General features: G+C 47.0%; 1 protein-coding gene across 4 annotated transcripts in view; it reads left to right on the plus strand.

The window, feature by feature from the left end:
* Nucleotides 1-13016: 13016 nt before the first annotated feature.
* Nucleotides 13017-16527, plus strand: part of Plekha6 (pleckstrin homology domain containing A6) — a 144238-nt gene continuing 140727 nt past the window's right edge. Inside the window, exon 1 of one of the 4 annotated variants that reach the window (XM_047520103.1) lies at nucleotides 13017-13805. In XM_047520103.1, coding sequence (XP_047376059.1) covers nucleotides 13723-13805 — 83 coding nt within the window. In that variant the 5' untranslated portion in view covers nucleotides 13017-13722. The remainder of the gene's footprint in view (nucleotides 13806-16527) is intronic. The other 3 variants (XM_047520104.1, XM_047520106.1, XM_047520105.1) reach the window with 3 other exon arrangements.

Raw genomic sequence — 16527 nt, forward strand, 5'->3', positions numbered from 1 at the left:
AATGGAACCAACATTTGACCCAGCTATCCCACTCCTTGGCCTATACCCAAAGGACTTAAAATCAGCATACTACAGAGATACAGCCACATCAATGTTCACTGCTGCTCAATTCACCATAGCCAGATTGTGGAACCAACCTAGATACCCTTCAGTTGATGAATGGATAAAGAAACTGTGGCATATATATACAATGGAATATTACTCCGCAATGAAGAATGATAAAATTATGGCATTTGCAGGCAAATGGATAAAATTGGAGAATATCATGTTAAGTGAGATAAGCCAATCTCAAAAAACTAAAGGACAAATGATCTCGCTGATAAGCGGATGAGGACATACAATGGGGGGTGGGAGGGGTTAGCATTAGGGTTAGGGTTAGGTTTAGGGTTAGGGATAAGGAGTGTGGTAAGAATGAAGGAAGGAAGGACTGTATAGAGGGAAAAGAGAGGTGGGAGGGGTGGGAGGGGTGGGGGGAAGGGAAAAAAAATAATGAATCAAACATCATTGCCCTATGTAAACGTATGATTACACAAATGGTATGCCTTGACTCCATGTACAAATAGAGAAACAACATGTATCCCATTTGTATACAATAATAATAATAAAAAAAGACTTTCTTCTAATATGAAAATCTAATACTATGAATTTCTCTATAAACATTGTTAGCTGCTTCCTGTATGTGTTTATAAGTTGTTTTCATTTTCATTCAGTTCAAGATATTTTCTAATTTACTTTGTGTTTTCTTCTCTGACTCATGGTTATTTAGAAGTATGTTTAATTTCCAGATATTTGGGAATTTCCCAAACTTCTTGTTGACCTTCCCCCTCCCACCCACAGTACTGGAAACTAGAACTCACTCTATCATTGAGCTATATCTCCAATCCTGTTTATTTTATTCAGGCTGGACTTACACTTGCAATTCTCTTGCCTCTTCCTCCTGACTTGCTGAGATTACATCATATTTGTTTCTCATGAGGAGGATTTGCTGATCTTTTCGTGCCACATGGCCAGAAGTCTGTCCATCCTTTGACCTTTAACTTATCTTTATATTTGAAGCAGTTTTCTTATGGACAGCAAATGGTTGTGTATTTTTAAAATCCAATCTGACAATGTCTGCTTTTAATCAGGAATATTTAGACACTTACCTTTAATATCAGTATTGATAGAGTTGAGTTTAAATCTTCTACCTTACTTTTTGTTTTGTGTATATCTCATTAGATTTCATTCCTTTTCCTCCTCTTTCCTTCCTTCTATTTGATTGAATCCTTTTGGAGATTTAATTTTATCTTCACTACTGGCTTATCACCTGTATCTCTTTATTTTAGTAACTAAAATTGGGCTTTTTTTTTTTCTTTTTTTTTTTTTTTTTTTTTTTGGTACTAGGGATTGAACCTGGGTATATTCTACCTGTGAGCTATATTCTCAGCCCTTTTTATTTTTTGATTTTGAGACAGAGTCTAACTAAGTTGCTGAGGCTGGTCTTAAACTTGGCATTCTCCTGCCTCGGCCTCCCAAATCACTGGGACCACAGGCATGCACCAACCTCCATGCTTGGCATAAGTTTACATATATAGCTTTAACTTATCACAGTTGCAGGATACGTTTTTTTGTAGTTGTAGATGGGAAGAATGCCTTTATTTTGTTTGCTTATTTTTTATGCAGTGCTAAGGATGGAACCCAGTGCCTCACACGTGCTAGGCAAGCCCTCTGCCACTGAGCTATAGTCCCAGCCCCTCGCAGTATACTTTTGATTAATAGTAGGCCACTTCATGTATGTTCTCTTACAAAGGATACTATTACGTTTCTTGTGTATACAAAAGTTATACACCTATACTATATTGCTATTATTTTTACATTCAAGAGTTACTCATACTTAAGCTGGGCACTGTGGTGCACACCTGTGAACCCAGTTAAAATTGGCCATAAACCTGGCTGTAGGAGCCCAGGTTTATGGGCTTTTTTCTTCTTCTTTCAGTGCTTTAAAGAAGTCACTCCGTTGTCTTATACAGCTCTTAAACGTTTGAAGTCCCTAATTTTGTGGTAGGTCTTGTGGGGTTAAACTGTAAGTGTAGCACCTGTCTTCTCCAATAGCTGTTTCAGGAACACATTTGTTTTCCCTGTAGGAAATTCTAATGGTGCTGCTGGGGTTACATGCACGCATAATGTTTGCCTTTTCCTCCTGGAGTCACACACTGGCCTGTCATCTGTCTTTTTTTGCGGGGGGGTTGGTACTGGGATTGAACCCAGAGGCACTTTACCACTGAGTTCCATCCACAGTCCTTTTTATTCTTTATTTTGAGACAGGGTATCACTAAGTCGCTGAGGCTGGTTCCAACTTACCATCCTCCTGCCTCAGCCTCCCCAGTCACTGGGATTACTGGTGTGCATCACCGTGCCTGGCCTGTCATCTGTCTTTAACCCTTACCCTAATGTACTTCCTCATGACTGTATTTCCCTGTAGTCTTTACCAGAACACACATTCTGCTTTGCCTACTCCATCTAAGAGTAAGTTTGAAAGATCAGTCCTCCCTGGTTTCCATCCTGGGCTCTTTTTAGTGCTATGAACAGAAATTTGGACTTGTATTCTAGTAATTTACTCAGGGCAGACAGCTGGTAGCTGGTGGCTGTATACCCTGAGTAAATTACTTGAGTCTTAGGAGGCAATCTATACATTTGAATAGTATCCCCCAGAGTAATTTGAAGGATTAAATTAGATAATACATGAAAAAAAAATTAGTTCTATATTTGGCACTGAATATCAAATACATAGAGTATATTATGAGATATCCACACCTATCTTCCTGTTTACAGGTAAGGGGCCTGAAGCATGGTAACCTACCCAAGTCACACAACTATCGAATGGCAGAAAACTGGGAGTTGAGCCCAGTGTGGCTGCAGAGCCTGGCCCTTTAGCACTTCGCTCCTTTTCTCAATATATGTTAATTCCTTCTCCTTAGACTAGAGTTGGACTTTGAAAAGTGAGTACTGTTGATTGGGTAGATGTTGGTAACGAGGCAGTGGAAGGATAGTGAGGCAGAGGACATTTCAAGTAAGAAAAGCAGAAACGTGGTGGGGGACAGGGTTTGTTAGGTAGGGTCTAAATGACAGCATGCCTTGAATGCCACACTAACAAATTTGTCCTGTTTCATTCTGCATAAAGTGACAAACCAACAGGGGAGTGACATGATCAGATAGTTCTTTCTCCTTTTTTTTTTTTGGTACCAGGGATTGAACTCAGGGGCACTCAACCACTGAGCCACATCCCCAGTACACCCCCAACCTGGTCGCTTCTTTTTGTACTCTATTTAGTAACAGGTTCTCTCACTGAGTAGCTTAGTGCCTCACTAAGTTGCTGAGGCTGGTTATGAACTCATGATCCTCCTGCCTCAGCCTCCTGTGCCTCTGGGATTACAGATGTGCGCCACCACGCTCAGCTGTCAGATGGTTCTTTTAGAATAGTTCTTGGATCATTTGAGGATGGACTGAAGTGAGGAGTGGCTGGAATAAGGAGATCACGTAGAGAGTCTTGTACCAGCACAGGTATGCAGTGGTGAGCTAGAAAGGGGAATCGCGGAGATGCCATGGTTAGCAGGATTCAGTGACTTATTTAAAAAATGAAGTTGCAAATGATATGTCTGGTGACAAGGAGGGACATGGTGTTAAGAACGGAGATAAGGAATTCTGGAAGAAGTGAGTTAATGGAGGTAGATGTAAAAATCCTGTTTTACGTGGGCAACTGACCATTTTAGAATTATTCCCTTTTTGCTGTTTGTAGGAAGCCATGAGGGAGCTACCTAAGGAAGATTGTGTAGGACAGTCTCTAAGGAGGAGGGGAAGAAGGGAAGAGCTGAAGTGAAGAGAGGTGGAATTCCTGGGCTGGAGGCAAGCTTTGGGCCGTCTACCTGAACTGAAAAGGCATATGGGCTTGGGGGTGTCCCACAAAGAGCTGGGATCAACACTTTGCTCCCACAAAATCTCTCACCAACCAATTTTCCCTATCCTTTCCCCTCAAGTCCAAGTGTGGGAGAAGCAGTCAATCCCTCAATGAATTATAAGGGCTAAAGCCTGAAGATTCAAGGGCTCTTCCTGGACTTTGGGACTCCTGGGACCTCGTTATAACTCTAGAGGTTGCAGCCAGAGGCTCAACAACAATTGAGATCAAATTCCCACCAGGCGCTGGGATGGGGACCCAGAGCGTATCACATTTTTATTTAAGAAACTAACAGAATATGGCATTTTTTAATCCTCAGCATATTTATCACTGTCATGCATATTTAGTTCAAAAGATTAATGTATCTGTTTCCCAGGAGACCACAAACTCCCAAAGAAGCACATCTTAGTGTTGAAGGCAGACCTAATGCCTAGCATAGAACTTGGTTGACTCTCATTAATTTGTTCGTTCAATATCATTTATAAGCCCTGTTCCATGTGCTGAATATTCATTTACTCAGCAAGTATTTACTGAGCACTTACTACATGCCAGGCTCTGGGCCAAATGCCTGGAACACATTTGAATAAGACTGGCAGGGTCTTTGCTTTCAAGGGGCTTCTGTCTTCAATGGGGCCGTCAAAAAAGACAAAAACAAAAGAGCAAGAGAAGTTCAAGGAGTGATATATACCAGGAAGACAATAAAAACGAGTAACACGGGGCTAGGCTTGTGGCTCAGTGGTCCAGTACTCGCCCAGCATGTGTGAGGCACTGGGTTTGATTCTCAGCACTGCATATAAATAAATAAAAATAAAGGTCCATCAACAACTAAAAAAAAAAAAAGAGTAATACCATAGGGAGAAACTTTGGGGATGACTTTGGATACAGTGGTGGGGGTTGGTCTCCCAAAGGGTAGGAGGGGGTGGATTACAATATGACCAGGGGGAAAGCAGAATCAGGAAGAAAGCTATGGATAAACCATAATAAACAAGAGGGCACGGGTCATGGGGGGCCTACAGGAAGGAAATTGAGATTTATCCTGAGTGTGATTGGAGGGTTTTGGCCAGAGGAGGTATGAGGTACTACAATGATATTTTCTCTTTGAAAAGTTCCTTTGGCTATTGTGTAAAAAATGCAGTGGGTCAAGCAAGGAGGAGGGAGAGCAGGTGAAGAGGCCATTGGGATGGTGTGCCAGGACACCCGAGAGGCTGGGACCAAGTTGCAGTGGAGGTGCAAAGAGGGTGGGTTTGGGGTATACCTGGAGGGAGATCCAATTGATGGGATGTGAAGAACAGCAAGGGATCTAGGCTGCCCGGCAGGTAGGATGACCAGGTCTCCCAGCTGCCTGAGACTGAAAGGCTTCCTGGGACATAGATTTTCTTTTCTCTCTCTCTCTCTCTTTTTTAATTTTTCTGGTACCAGGGATTGAACTCAGGGGCACTCAACCATTGAGCCACATCTCCAGCCCTTTTTTGTATTTTATTTAGAGACAGAGTCTCACTGAGTTGCTTAGAGACTTGCTAAATGTGCTGAGGCTGGCTTTGAACTCACAATCCTCCTGCCTCAGCCTCCCGAGCTGCTGGGATTACAGGCGTGCGCCACCATGCCTGGCTGGAACATGAATTTACAAAGCTAAAACCAGGACAAGTTCTAGGCAAACCAGGACAGCTCATCTGCTGCTCCTAGGACTTGGGGCTAAGCAATGAGTGGGACTTTGCTGGTGCCATACATGGAGATTGAGAGGACTTAGGGAGAAGAGATTTGGAGGTGTGACTCAAGCATTCTCTTTTGGCCACGTAAGGTTTGAGATGCTTATCAAACATCCCTGTGCAGATGGAGCAGGCAATTGGACATACATCTGAAGCCCAGGGGAGAGATCGGACTCAGGTAGGAATTTGGAAGCCAGCAATATCCGGATGGTATTTAAAAGAATGACGAAGCTTTCCTAGGAAGAATAAGCAGATGGAGGACAGGAAAGGGCTAAGGGTTGAGCACTCCAACATGGTGAGGTAAGCAGAGGAGAGGCAGTTACCCAAGGGATCTAGAGGGAATAGTGAGTGACGTGGGAGGTGGACCAGGAGAACGTGATGTCATGGATGGCTAGAGAAAAATGAGTTTCACAAAGAAGGGCTTGTTCAACTGTGCTAAATGCTCCTGAGGAAAATGGAGACAAAAGTGGCTATTTAAGACACCTGGAGCCAGGCATGGTGGTGCATGCCTATAAACCCACCAACTCGGGAGGCTGAGGCAGGAGGATCGCGAGTTCAAAGCCAGTCCCAGCAACTCAGCAAGGCCCTAAGCAACTTAGTGAGACCCTGTCTCAAAATAAAATATAAAAAAGGACTTGGGATGTGTCTCAGTGGTTAAGCGTCCCTGGGTTCAATCCCCAGTACCAAAAATAAAAAATAAGACTCCCCAAAACAGCTGGGCATGATGTTGCACACCTGTAATCCAAGTGACTTGGGAGGCCAAGGCTGAAGGGTTGCCAAGTTTGAGGCCAGCCTGAGTATTTTAGCAAGTTTCTCTCTCAAAATAAAAAAGGCTAGAAATGTCACTCAGAGAACCCCCGGGTTCCCTCCCTAATATAGGTTGGGGAAGGGGGACTTGAAGTGAAAGAAGGGAGAGCAGGTGCTCTGGCAGTTGGGTCGGAGGGTAGGGTTTTGTGGGATGTATTTTTTTAAGGTAGGTTTTTAAACTTTTGGTTTAAAAACCATGGTACTGGGGATCAACTCCCAGCCTCTGCTCGAAATCTTGAGCTTAGTCATAGGTTTGAGGAAAAGCACTAAGTGAGGGAGAGCTTGAGAATATGGGGGAGAGAAGACAGTCCCAGGAGGAAACCACAGGATGGGAACATGTACAGAGCTCAGTGTGGGCAGGGGGAGAGGCAGATGGGTAGAAATCCAGATAAGACTGTTGCAGTGGGTGGGGAGACAGAGGTGAAGGTTTCCTGGGTTAAGGCTGTTCCAGTCAGATGGCCTTCAGTTTCTCTTGGAATAATGATGAGTTCTGCTGCTGGGAGTGACTGTAGACAAACGCAGAAGGCTGGAGAGTGCAAATTTATAGGGGCATCAATTTGTTTAATTCCTCCAACGGCGTGGTGTGACATTTTTCTGGGCATAGGAGCAGAAGAGTGGGCAGACGAATCCAGGGTGGAGCTTTGCAGTGTGGATACAGCTGAGGACAAGGATGTTGGCCAGCGAGGGGAAGAAGTGACAGGCAGTGCATTTGAGCTAAATAATGCAGGATGTGGAGCAGGGCTTTGGTTGATAAGGAGGAGACTCAAGGGACCAGAGGTACTAAAGGACAGCAAGAAGCAAGAGGAAAGGAGGGAGCATGTTGGGTGGATCCAAATTGTGGTCAGAAAGTGGGATAGTAGAGTTCGTGTTTCCAAACTGGAGCACACCTGCGTGGTCAAAGTCCATGGTATGGCTGGCCTCAGGTGTGAGCAGCTCCTTGGAGTGGAGGTGAATGTCCCCAGAGTGGAGGATCATCAAGGCATTATGATTTGGGGACAGTGGATAGTTCATTCACATCAGCCCTGAAATCACCCCGACTAAGACTGAGCTTTGGGAAGGAGACGAAGAAGCTGAGCCAAGCTCTTTGATGAATGTAGGGGACTGAGCAGCAGGCCCGTGTTGGCAGAGACAAGAGGAGAAGAAGCTGGAACTGTTTTCACATAGTGATGGAGGCATAATGGTGCCTTATAAGTTTATTGAACTAAACTGAACCGAAGTGCTGTGTTAGTTCCAGGAAATGCCAAAGTCAGCACCAGCTGCCATTTTCTAGAATAACCTCAGGACAGACATTAAAATGAGCATAGAAAGAGCAATGCCTACCTGAATGGTAGAGTCAAGGAGAGACCCTGAGAAGAAACAGAAGCAGGTTGACATAGAGCCCTTCCTCTGGGTGCCACCAGCCCACATCTCTTGTCCTGACAATGTCGATTCTCCCTTCCCCCTTTGGGGAGCTGCCAATGCCAGCTCTCTGCTCCAGGACACAGTCCTGGCAGGAAAAAGTCAGCCAGCCATTTTGGGCTGGCGTCATTCCCAGGAGGAGCCGGAGCAGAAGCTTTGAGCGATGGAGCTGAAGGAAGCACATTTCAGGCGTGCTTCTCCCCGGTGAGCAAGGGCTTATTAGCCAAAACCATCAGCTTCCCAGGCCCATTCTCAGACCAACTTAAAAATCACCTGAGCTGTGTCTCCACCCTTGTACACAAGAGTACAAGTCGCTTCCTGCTCAGGCAGAACCTACCCTGACCTCAGCCCTTCCAGAACGTAAGCACCATCTGCACATTGCTGCTTCTTGTGGGTGACGTGATACGCGCGAGGCGCACTTCCCGGACACTGCTGTCTCGTTCTCCTTCTACTTCATTAGCTGCTTGTTATTCAGTCTCCTTTGCAGGTTCCTTCTCATTAACTTGACATCCAGAAGTTGGAGTGCCCCAGTTCTCAGCCCTTGATCTCCGCCTCCTCCCTACCTGCACTGGTTTCCTTTGTGATCTCAACCGGCCTGTGGCTGTCATACCAGCTAATCACTGACAGATACCAAATGCATATCTTTGCTCCCGAGACAGACTCTAGTCTGGCATATCCAGTCACCTCTGTGGCATCTCTGCATGGATATCTTAAGGCATCACCTTAACATGCTCAGGATTGAAGCCCCCTCCCCCGCCCCCAGCCACTCCTGCTCTCCCGTGCAGCCCACCCCGATTCCCATCGGTGGTAACTCTCCTTCTGGTGGCTCAGGCCAAATACCTCAGCATCATCCTGACTTTTCCCCTCTGCTCACAGCCCAATTACAGTCTATCAGCCAATCCTGTCGGTTCTCCCTTTGAAAGATAACCAGCATCTGACCATTTCCCCCTGCCTCTGCCCCCAACATCCTGAACCAAGCCATGCTTGAATTTTTGCAATGGCCTCCTCACTGCAGCCTGCTTCTGCCCTATTCCAAACAGCAATGAGAAGGTGCCCCTAGAAGACATTGTCATGAAGATCACAGCACGCCTACCTTCCTTCCTATCCGTTTGGAATCCAAGCAAACCTCCTACCAGTGGCCTGGCCTGACCAGGCCTCTCGGCCCCTCCATCCACATCTCCCTATAGCAGCCACACTGGCCTCCTTGCTTTCATCAAACGCTGTGAGGATGCCTCTGCCTACCCTTTCCTCTGCCTGGAGCCTGCTCCCCCAGCGTCCACAGGATTTGCTCTCTCCCTTCCTTCAAACCTTGGTTCAACATCATTCTTCTCAGTGAGGCCTTTCCTGCCCACCCCCTGTAAGATAATGCAATTCAAGATGGCGGCAGCCATTGCCCTCCTTCTTCCCTTTTTCTCCATAGACTTACCGTCTTCTCAGACTATATACTTATTAAACCCAGATTTCATGAGAGCAGGGGCATTCTGTTTTATCACTGTCGAGTCTCTGGTACTTAGAAGGGTACCTGACCTGCAGAAGGACTCAGTAAATATCGTGGAACACATGTAATTCATTCAGCTGGCTATAGGGAAACAGTGCAGTTTTAGATGCCAGTATTAGCACAACAGTTTTTATAACAAAGTCCTCCTCTTCTAAGCCCTCATGGAGCCTGACTTTAAGCAAGTGTCCACCTGGGTCCTTGCATATTTATGTAACCATATCCCCAAAGCCAGCAGAGATGGCCCTGGCCTCTCTTTCCTTTGCTTCCTACTTCCTGTAAGAAAATCAGCAGGGCTGGTGACCTAGCCGGCGGGTAAGCATAACTATTAAACACCAGCACTCCACAAAAATCACTGATGGGATTATTCTTTTATGCATCAGAGGGATATGTTCTTCTTGTAACCATGTGAGTCTCCTGGCCAAAAATGTTGATGTGAGAGAGCAGAGGTCTCAAAATAGAGCTTTGCCCTGATAAGGTCTTCAGGGTGAGTTCTGGTTCCCACTCTGCCGGGGAATTGCTACAGCTTCAGTGCTTCCTCTGAGATCTCTAGCATTCTGCAAAGGGAAAATGTGAGCTTTGGACTAGATGATGACTCAGACCCTTTCTGGATCAAAAATGGTGGTTTTCTTGCAAGGTGAGGGCTCCTCTTCATAAATCACTCATGTGATTCTGGTATTGTGGCTTTCCCAGTACACAAAAGAGATAGGTGTGTTTCTTTGTGACCTTTGTATTAATCAGGACTTTTTCAGTTGTCAGGGACAGAAACACAACTAAAACTGGCTAAAGCAAATAAGGTTGTTTATTGGCACCCATAACTGGAAATTCCAGAGATAGAACCTCTGCTGGCAAGTTAGACCCCAGGGATAAGGGGATAACAGGAGGACCCAGTCTCTCTTCTTCTGGCTCCATTTCTCCTGTGTTGGTTTCACTTGCAGGTAGGCTGTCCCCACCTGAAGATCCCAGCAGCATCAAAGAGATACCTTGCCATCCAGATATGATGGCACACACCTAAAATCCCAGGAACCGGAGAGGCTGAGGCAGGAAGATCCCAGATTTGAGGTCAGTCTCAGCAATTCAGTGAACTTGTCTCTAAATTACAAATTAAAAAGGGCTGGGGATATAGTGTTTTTTGTTTTTCATTTTGAGACAGGGTCTCACTAAGTTGCTTAGGGCTCACTAAATTGTTGAGGTTGGCCTCAAACTTGCAATCTTCCTGTTTCAACCTCCAAAGTCTCTGGGATTACAGGCATGTGCCATCACACCCAGCCCCAAGAGCTGTTTTTATTTGGGTTTTCTACTCTTTTCCTGCATATCTGAAGCTCTTTTGCTAAAATGTCACTCATTACTAGTTATATCAATAGTAATGGTGATTGGTAAACAAACACTAGAATGTAAAAAGTTACTAGTTAGAATATACCAGATTTTCTAACCTGATTTCTTATTTCAAAGGAGAACAAAAAACAAACAACAACGACAAAAACCCAGATATTCAAAATATCAACCACTGGCCTTTCCTCGCTTAAGTAAATGTTTCTAGGAGCCCCAGGCTAGATTAAAGATTAAACAAGACAACAATTTTGTGAGGAGGTCAACAGGAGCCCCCTTCTCCTCCAAGAAAACAGTGGCTTGTAAACATTTTCAAATATGTATCGTTTTGTCCCCAATTTCCACCCACATGCAGCCGCCCTTACTGGTTGCTCAGGTTGGACTGGGATTACACTGGTTGCTGGTATTTGCCCTTGAGGCATCTTGGCAAAGATGCTGGTAGTTTAGATCCTTGGATATCACAGGGGCTGGGCAGGTGGCTGGGCTTTATCAGCAGGGTAATTCTTACAGGTGTTTCATCAGGCTGGAGACTGGGCCTGCTCTCTTGCCTTCTCCAATCTGGGAACTAAGGGGGCACACCAAGATCCTCATCTGTGCTTCTCAAGTGTGGCCCAATTTACTGACAAATGCAACTTTCTCTACTACAAATTTGTAGGATCTGAGGAGGGAGAAAAGAGTTAAGTATTATGGGTTTCTTCTTCTCTTCTGCATCTGGAGAATGGACTCAACTTAGACCTGGCCATGAATCAACCTGTGTGTATTGGCAGAGTTCATTTCTAGTGTTGTGGAGGCAGAATGATGTAATGGAAAGAGCTCTGGCCTGGGACATTAGTGAGCAGGTCCTTCTCAGCCACCACCTTGCTCAGTGATCTTGACCAACCCCTTTGTCTTCTCTGCTCCTCATTTCCCATGTTTAAAATAAGAGGACTGAACTAAAGTCCTCTGAGGCATCTTCTAGGTTCACCATCTATCAGATGAATGTATATTACCTTTACAGTTGGGAGACCTGGGAAGGCTTTCTGGATGTTTCATTTTTCTAGAAAGATCTTCCTACACACCCCTTGCTGTTGCCAATGGTGATTTCAGTGTGCCCCTGAATAAGGTCAAAAGTACAGGATTATGGTTGGAGTTAAGAGTAGTTCCCAGTTATGATTATATCAGGCAGTCATCAAACATTAATTGTGTGCCCTAGCAGGTGCTGGGGCTATAAAAATGAATAAGACAGAGCCCCTACCTGGAGGATCATACAGTCCAGTGAAGGAGCCAGATGAGTAAATCAGTCATGGCATTTCAGTGTAATAAATACTACTACAGGATTATTCCAAAGGCACCATGACACACAGAAGATGGGCACATAAATCTGGAGTGGAGTCAAAAATGGCTTCCTGAAGGAGGTAGCACATGGACAGACATGGAAGGGAAGAACAGGAGTTATGTAAATGGAATGGGGATCAAATCCCTCAGAATGCTCACAAAAATGTGTTCACACAACAGATCCTTGCCAACGGTCACGTGACACATTGCTTTCTTTAAAGATAGCCATCTCTTTGAGTAAGAGTGCACACCCAGCTGGTTAGGTGGCCCGCGCCTGTAATCCCAGCAGCTCCAGAAGCTGAGGCAGGAGGATCACAAGTTCAAAGCCAACCTCAGCAACTCAGCAAGGCCCTGACTCTAAATAAAATATATAAAAGGACTAGGGATGTGGCTCAGTGGTTAAGAGCCTTGGGTTCAATCCCCAGGAACAAACAACAACAAAAAACGAGTAAAAGAGGGCACACTTAAAAAAAAAAAAAAAAAAAAAGAGGCATATCTCCTATGGTCTAATTAATTATTCCCTTGGGTCTGGCACAGGAATGGGAACAGTGGACACCTAATTGAATTCCCAGGAGCAGGTCCTGAGTGGGCTGGGAAAGCTGGGTACACTCCATCTTTGATAAAGACCCAGAGACACTAGAATTGTAGGCTCTGGTGATATTGTTTTTTTTATGTACCAATATGAAATGCTTGCATTCTATACACAGAGCACATTCATATTCTCTCTGCTAATTTCTCTCCTTTTTCTATTTCTGATGCGATTTAGGTGGAAAAGGAGTGGAGGGACTGACAAGCGGTTGGGTTTCTGAGTATTTCTAAGGATTCCCTACGACTCCACGTAATCATAGCAGACTTCTTGGAGGAGGTGCTCGAAAGGAAAGCTGAAGACTAGCTCAACTGGTTAGGTTGACGTCTTAGCTGAAAGGGACTCTTAGGGCCCCTCGCTGCTCCCAGTGCGCCACCCTTCCGTGCATTTGACCTTTGTTCCTGTACTAACCTCCCACCAAGTAGGGCCCGGCTGGATTACTTCCCCCTTTCCGTTGGGCGGCTGGACACGTCGCTCAGGTTTGTGACTCAAAGCTCTGGGTCCCTGAGTCCCTGCGGTGCGCTGGGCTGCGGGTGCTCCTTGGGCTGTGACTTACCTTCCGCGGCGGCGGCCCCGCCCCCCTCGCGCCGCCGAGGTTCAAGTGTAGGATCGGAGCTGAGCTGGAGCCGAGCTGAGCTGGAGCCGAGAGGCAACACCCCTGGCTCGCACGCACACTGCAACCTGCTCCCTTCGGGAGGGAGGGATCCTCCCCGCGAAGCTGCTGCTCCCAGGCTCCGCCAGGCTGGCGGGCAGCAGAAGCCAGGAGGGACCGACACCTCGGCGTTGCCCGTTAACAGTCCGGGCGGAGGAGCGTCATAATTACTCTCCGCGCTAATTGCCCGTCATTAAAGTTCAGGAGACGGTCGGAAGAGGAGCTCCGAGGCGAGGAGGAGGCAGGTGGTGTCGGGCTGGGGCTCCCGGCCCGGGCAGGGTTAAGTGCTCGCCTGTTCCCTGCCGCCCGGCTTGCGGCCAGCTCGCCTTCTCCGAGAGGCCAAAGTCACTGCCAGGGACCCGGGAGGTACGCCGCGAGCCAGGGCGGACCCACGTCGGACCCCCTCCCCCATCGCCGCCTCTAGGAGGCGGCCGAAAGTGGGGGCGCCAGCCTGGCGCCCGGGGGAGGAGGGCAGAGAGCGAGAGGGGCTGCGGGGACACGGAGATGGCCGATGAGATTGACTGGCTGGACTTGCCGGGCCGGTGGACCTACGGAGTGGACCGCGGTGGGAGAATCTTCTTCATCAAGTACGTTGGTCTCTCTCTCTTCTCCTTTTTTTCATTGTTTTCTTTAAAGTTTTCCAACTTGAAAGGTGACAGGGCTGGGGGCCAGCTGGAGGCTGGAGGGTACGGGTGCCTGGGACGACGGGCATGACTAATAAGTTTATCAGGATGCCTGTTTGAATGTGTCTCCCGCCTTTTCCTCAATGGGTCAAAGTCCAGCAAAGGCTCTGTATTTCCTAGCTAGGAAGGCAGGGCAGGGCAGGGCAGGGAGGTGCCGCCTTTTCCCCTCTCCCTTGACCACAGAGGTCCCCAGGAGTATAACCAGACCCGTGCCCTTCCTGGGATTCTGTCAACTCCTTGTGCAGAAAGATCCAAAGGGGGATCTCCATTCCCCTCCCCCACTTTGTTACCCGAAGATTTCCCCTAAGTGGCAAGATAAAGTCCAGGAGACTCTGCTTCTACCGCCCAAGGATTCAGTGTCCCCAGGACAGCAGCTCTTCTCCTCTCCTGCTGGGACCTGTCAAGAGACAGGAGAGACTAGCTGCCCACCATATGTGTAGCATTTTTTAGGGAGAGAGAGCCTTTACTACTCTAAGTAATTTATTAGCGCTGTTATATTAATTTCATAAACCAAAATGGCTGTGGCATAATCTCATTATAACAGAGTGGCCTCTTTTGGCTCGCTTCTCCTATAGTCATTTTTTTTTTTTTTTTTTTTTTTTTTTTTTGCCAGGATAGAAATCTTCCAATGAGATAGCAAGTCTAAAAGCACAGCATTCTGGACTGTTACCCAATTGACATGCTTTCTCTTCCTCAAGATAGTCACTCACAGGACATGAGAGCTAAAAGGAACCCAGAAGCAGTCCCTGCATTGTCTAGGTGGGGAACCCAGGTCCAGAGAGACTGGAAGTACTTGTCTAAGATAAAACCACTTGTCAATCAGAGCTCAGGCTAAGCCAGGCATCTGCAGACTGTAGTGCCCTGCTTTTCTCTCTACCAGACTGTCATTGGAGGAGCCCAAGCTGGCAGAGTTTCTCTTTGGTGTTTGTCAGTTTCCACACTTGCTTAGGGCCTTTCTTTTGTAATTATTGCCACCATTATCATAATTGATGCTGTCATTACATTATCTTAGAAATCAACTCCACGAAAGTTCTTGACCCTAGGTCAGGTTCCTAAATAACAGAACTTCTCCGGGATTAAGACTGGAGTGCCTTCCTCAATGGCTTAGGACTTCAGACTCCATAAGAATCATCCAGGCCAGGTCTGTGGTGGCACGTGCCTGCAGTCCTGGCTACTCCGGAGGCTGAGGTGGGAGGGCGGCTTGAGCCCAGAAGTTTGAGGGCAGCCTGGGCAACAGGGGGAGATCCTGTCTGGAAAGAGAGAGAGAGGGAAAAAAAAGTTTTATTGAAAAGACTTCTTGGGCTGGGGAGATAGCTCAGTTGGTAGAGTGCTTGCCTTGCAAGCACAAGGCCCTGGGTTCGATACCCACCACACACACACACACACACACCACACACACAAAGACTTCTTGAGCACTCATCTGGAGATTCCTATTCAGATCTGGGACAAGGCCTGAGTCTGAATTCTCACAGCCCCTCAGGTATTCTCGTGAAGGGGTTGGTCCTGCTTTTTCTTCCCAATCTCCTGCTTGCCTTCCAACTTCTTTTGTCTTTTATTCCACAAACACATATTAAGCATTTACTCTTTACTGCTGCACTAGGCACTGGGGATAAAAATAACCCAATAAATGACAGGTGTATTTTTGTTGTTGTTTAAGGTCATAGGAAGAAAACACAAATAAGTACTCAGGAAATAATCTGATACATTCTAGAAGCATTTATTTGCACGTGGCTATAGGAAGAGGAAGACGGAAGAGCTCGCGCTCTGTCGGGAGTTCAGGGGGCCTCCCCAGGAGGAAGCGTTTGGGCTGAGCTGGATGAGGGGTGGGAGCCAAAGGGGCCCTGGCAGCCGGGGCCTGTGGGAGGACAGCACTGATGGTCTGGGACACAGGTCGCTAGAATCCTCTACGGGGCTCAGTAGAGATGGAGTGGAGGATGCAGGGGACAAGGATAAAGAGTCAGAAGAGGGCAGCTTGAGAGGCCTTATGTGTTAGGCTGAGGGGTTTGGGCTCAATCCTGTGGAGGTGGGATGCCAAAGGTCACTCGAGGGCTTGACATAGTCAGATCTGCATTCAGAACGATTCCTCAGGCAGCTGAAGGTGCGATGAGGGAGGGCAAAGATAAATCTCAGAATTTCCAGTTTGAGTTTGCCAGAAATCAGTAGTATAGGAATAGAAACCCCTTTCGGGGGGGTACAGGTTCGGGGAAAATGCCGCTTCTCAGGTGTTAGCTGGGTAGACAGATGAGGGTCCAGAGAGCCATCTGGGCTGGAAAGAGAGTCCTGGCCATCATCATGCAGAGGCAGGGCTGCCCAGAGTGTGGGAGGGACGGCATTGGAAGGACATCACCAGCATTTAGGGACAGGAAAGAGGAATGAGGTCATGGGGTCACGGGGTGAGCAGCACTAGGAGAGTTGCCCCAGAAGGCAAGGAAGAGGGATGCTGGGACTGAAGAAGGAAGGGGTGGCCAGCTATGTCGATCGTGGTCGAAAAGCCGAAGACTTGAAAGTGTCTACTGGGTTTAGGAACGTTGGGGGCGAGGGCGTCTTTAATGGAAAGTGGTTTCAGGGAGGGGCTGGGAACAGAAACCAGGTGGCAGTGGGCTGATGCCTGGGAGGCAGGAGGCGG

This window comes from Sciurus carolinensis, chromosome 12 (assembly GCF_902686445.1).
Source record: "Sciurus carolinensis chromosome 12, mSciCar1.2, whole genome shotgun sequence".
Lineage (NCBI taxonomy): Eukaryota > Metazoa > Chordata > Mammalia > Rodentia > Sciuridae > Sciurus > Sciurus carolinensis.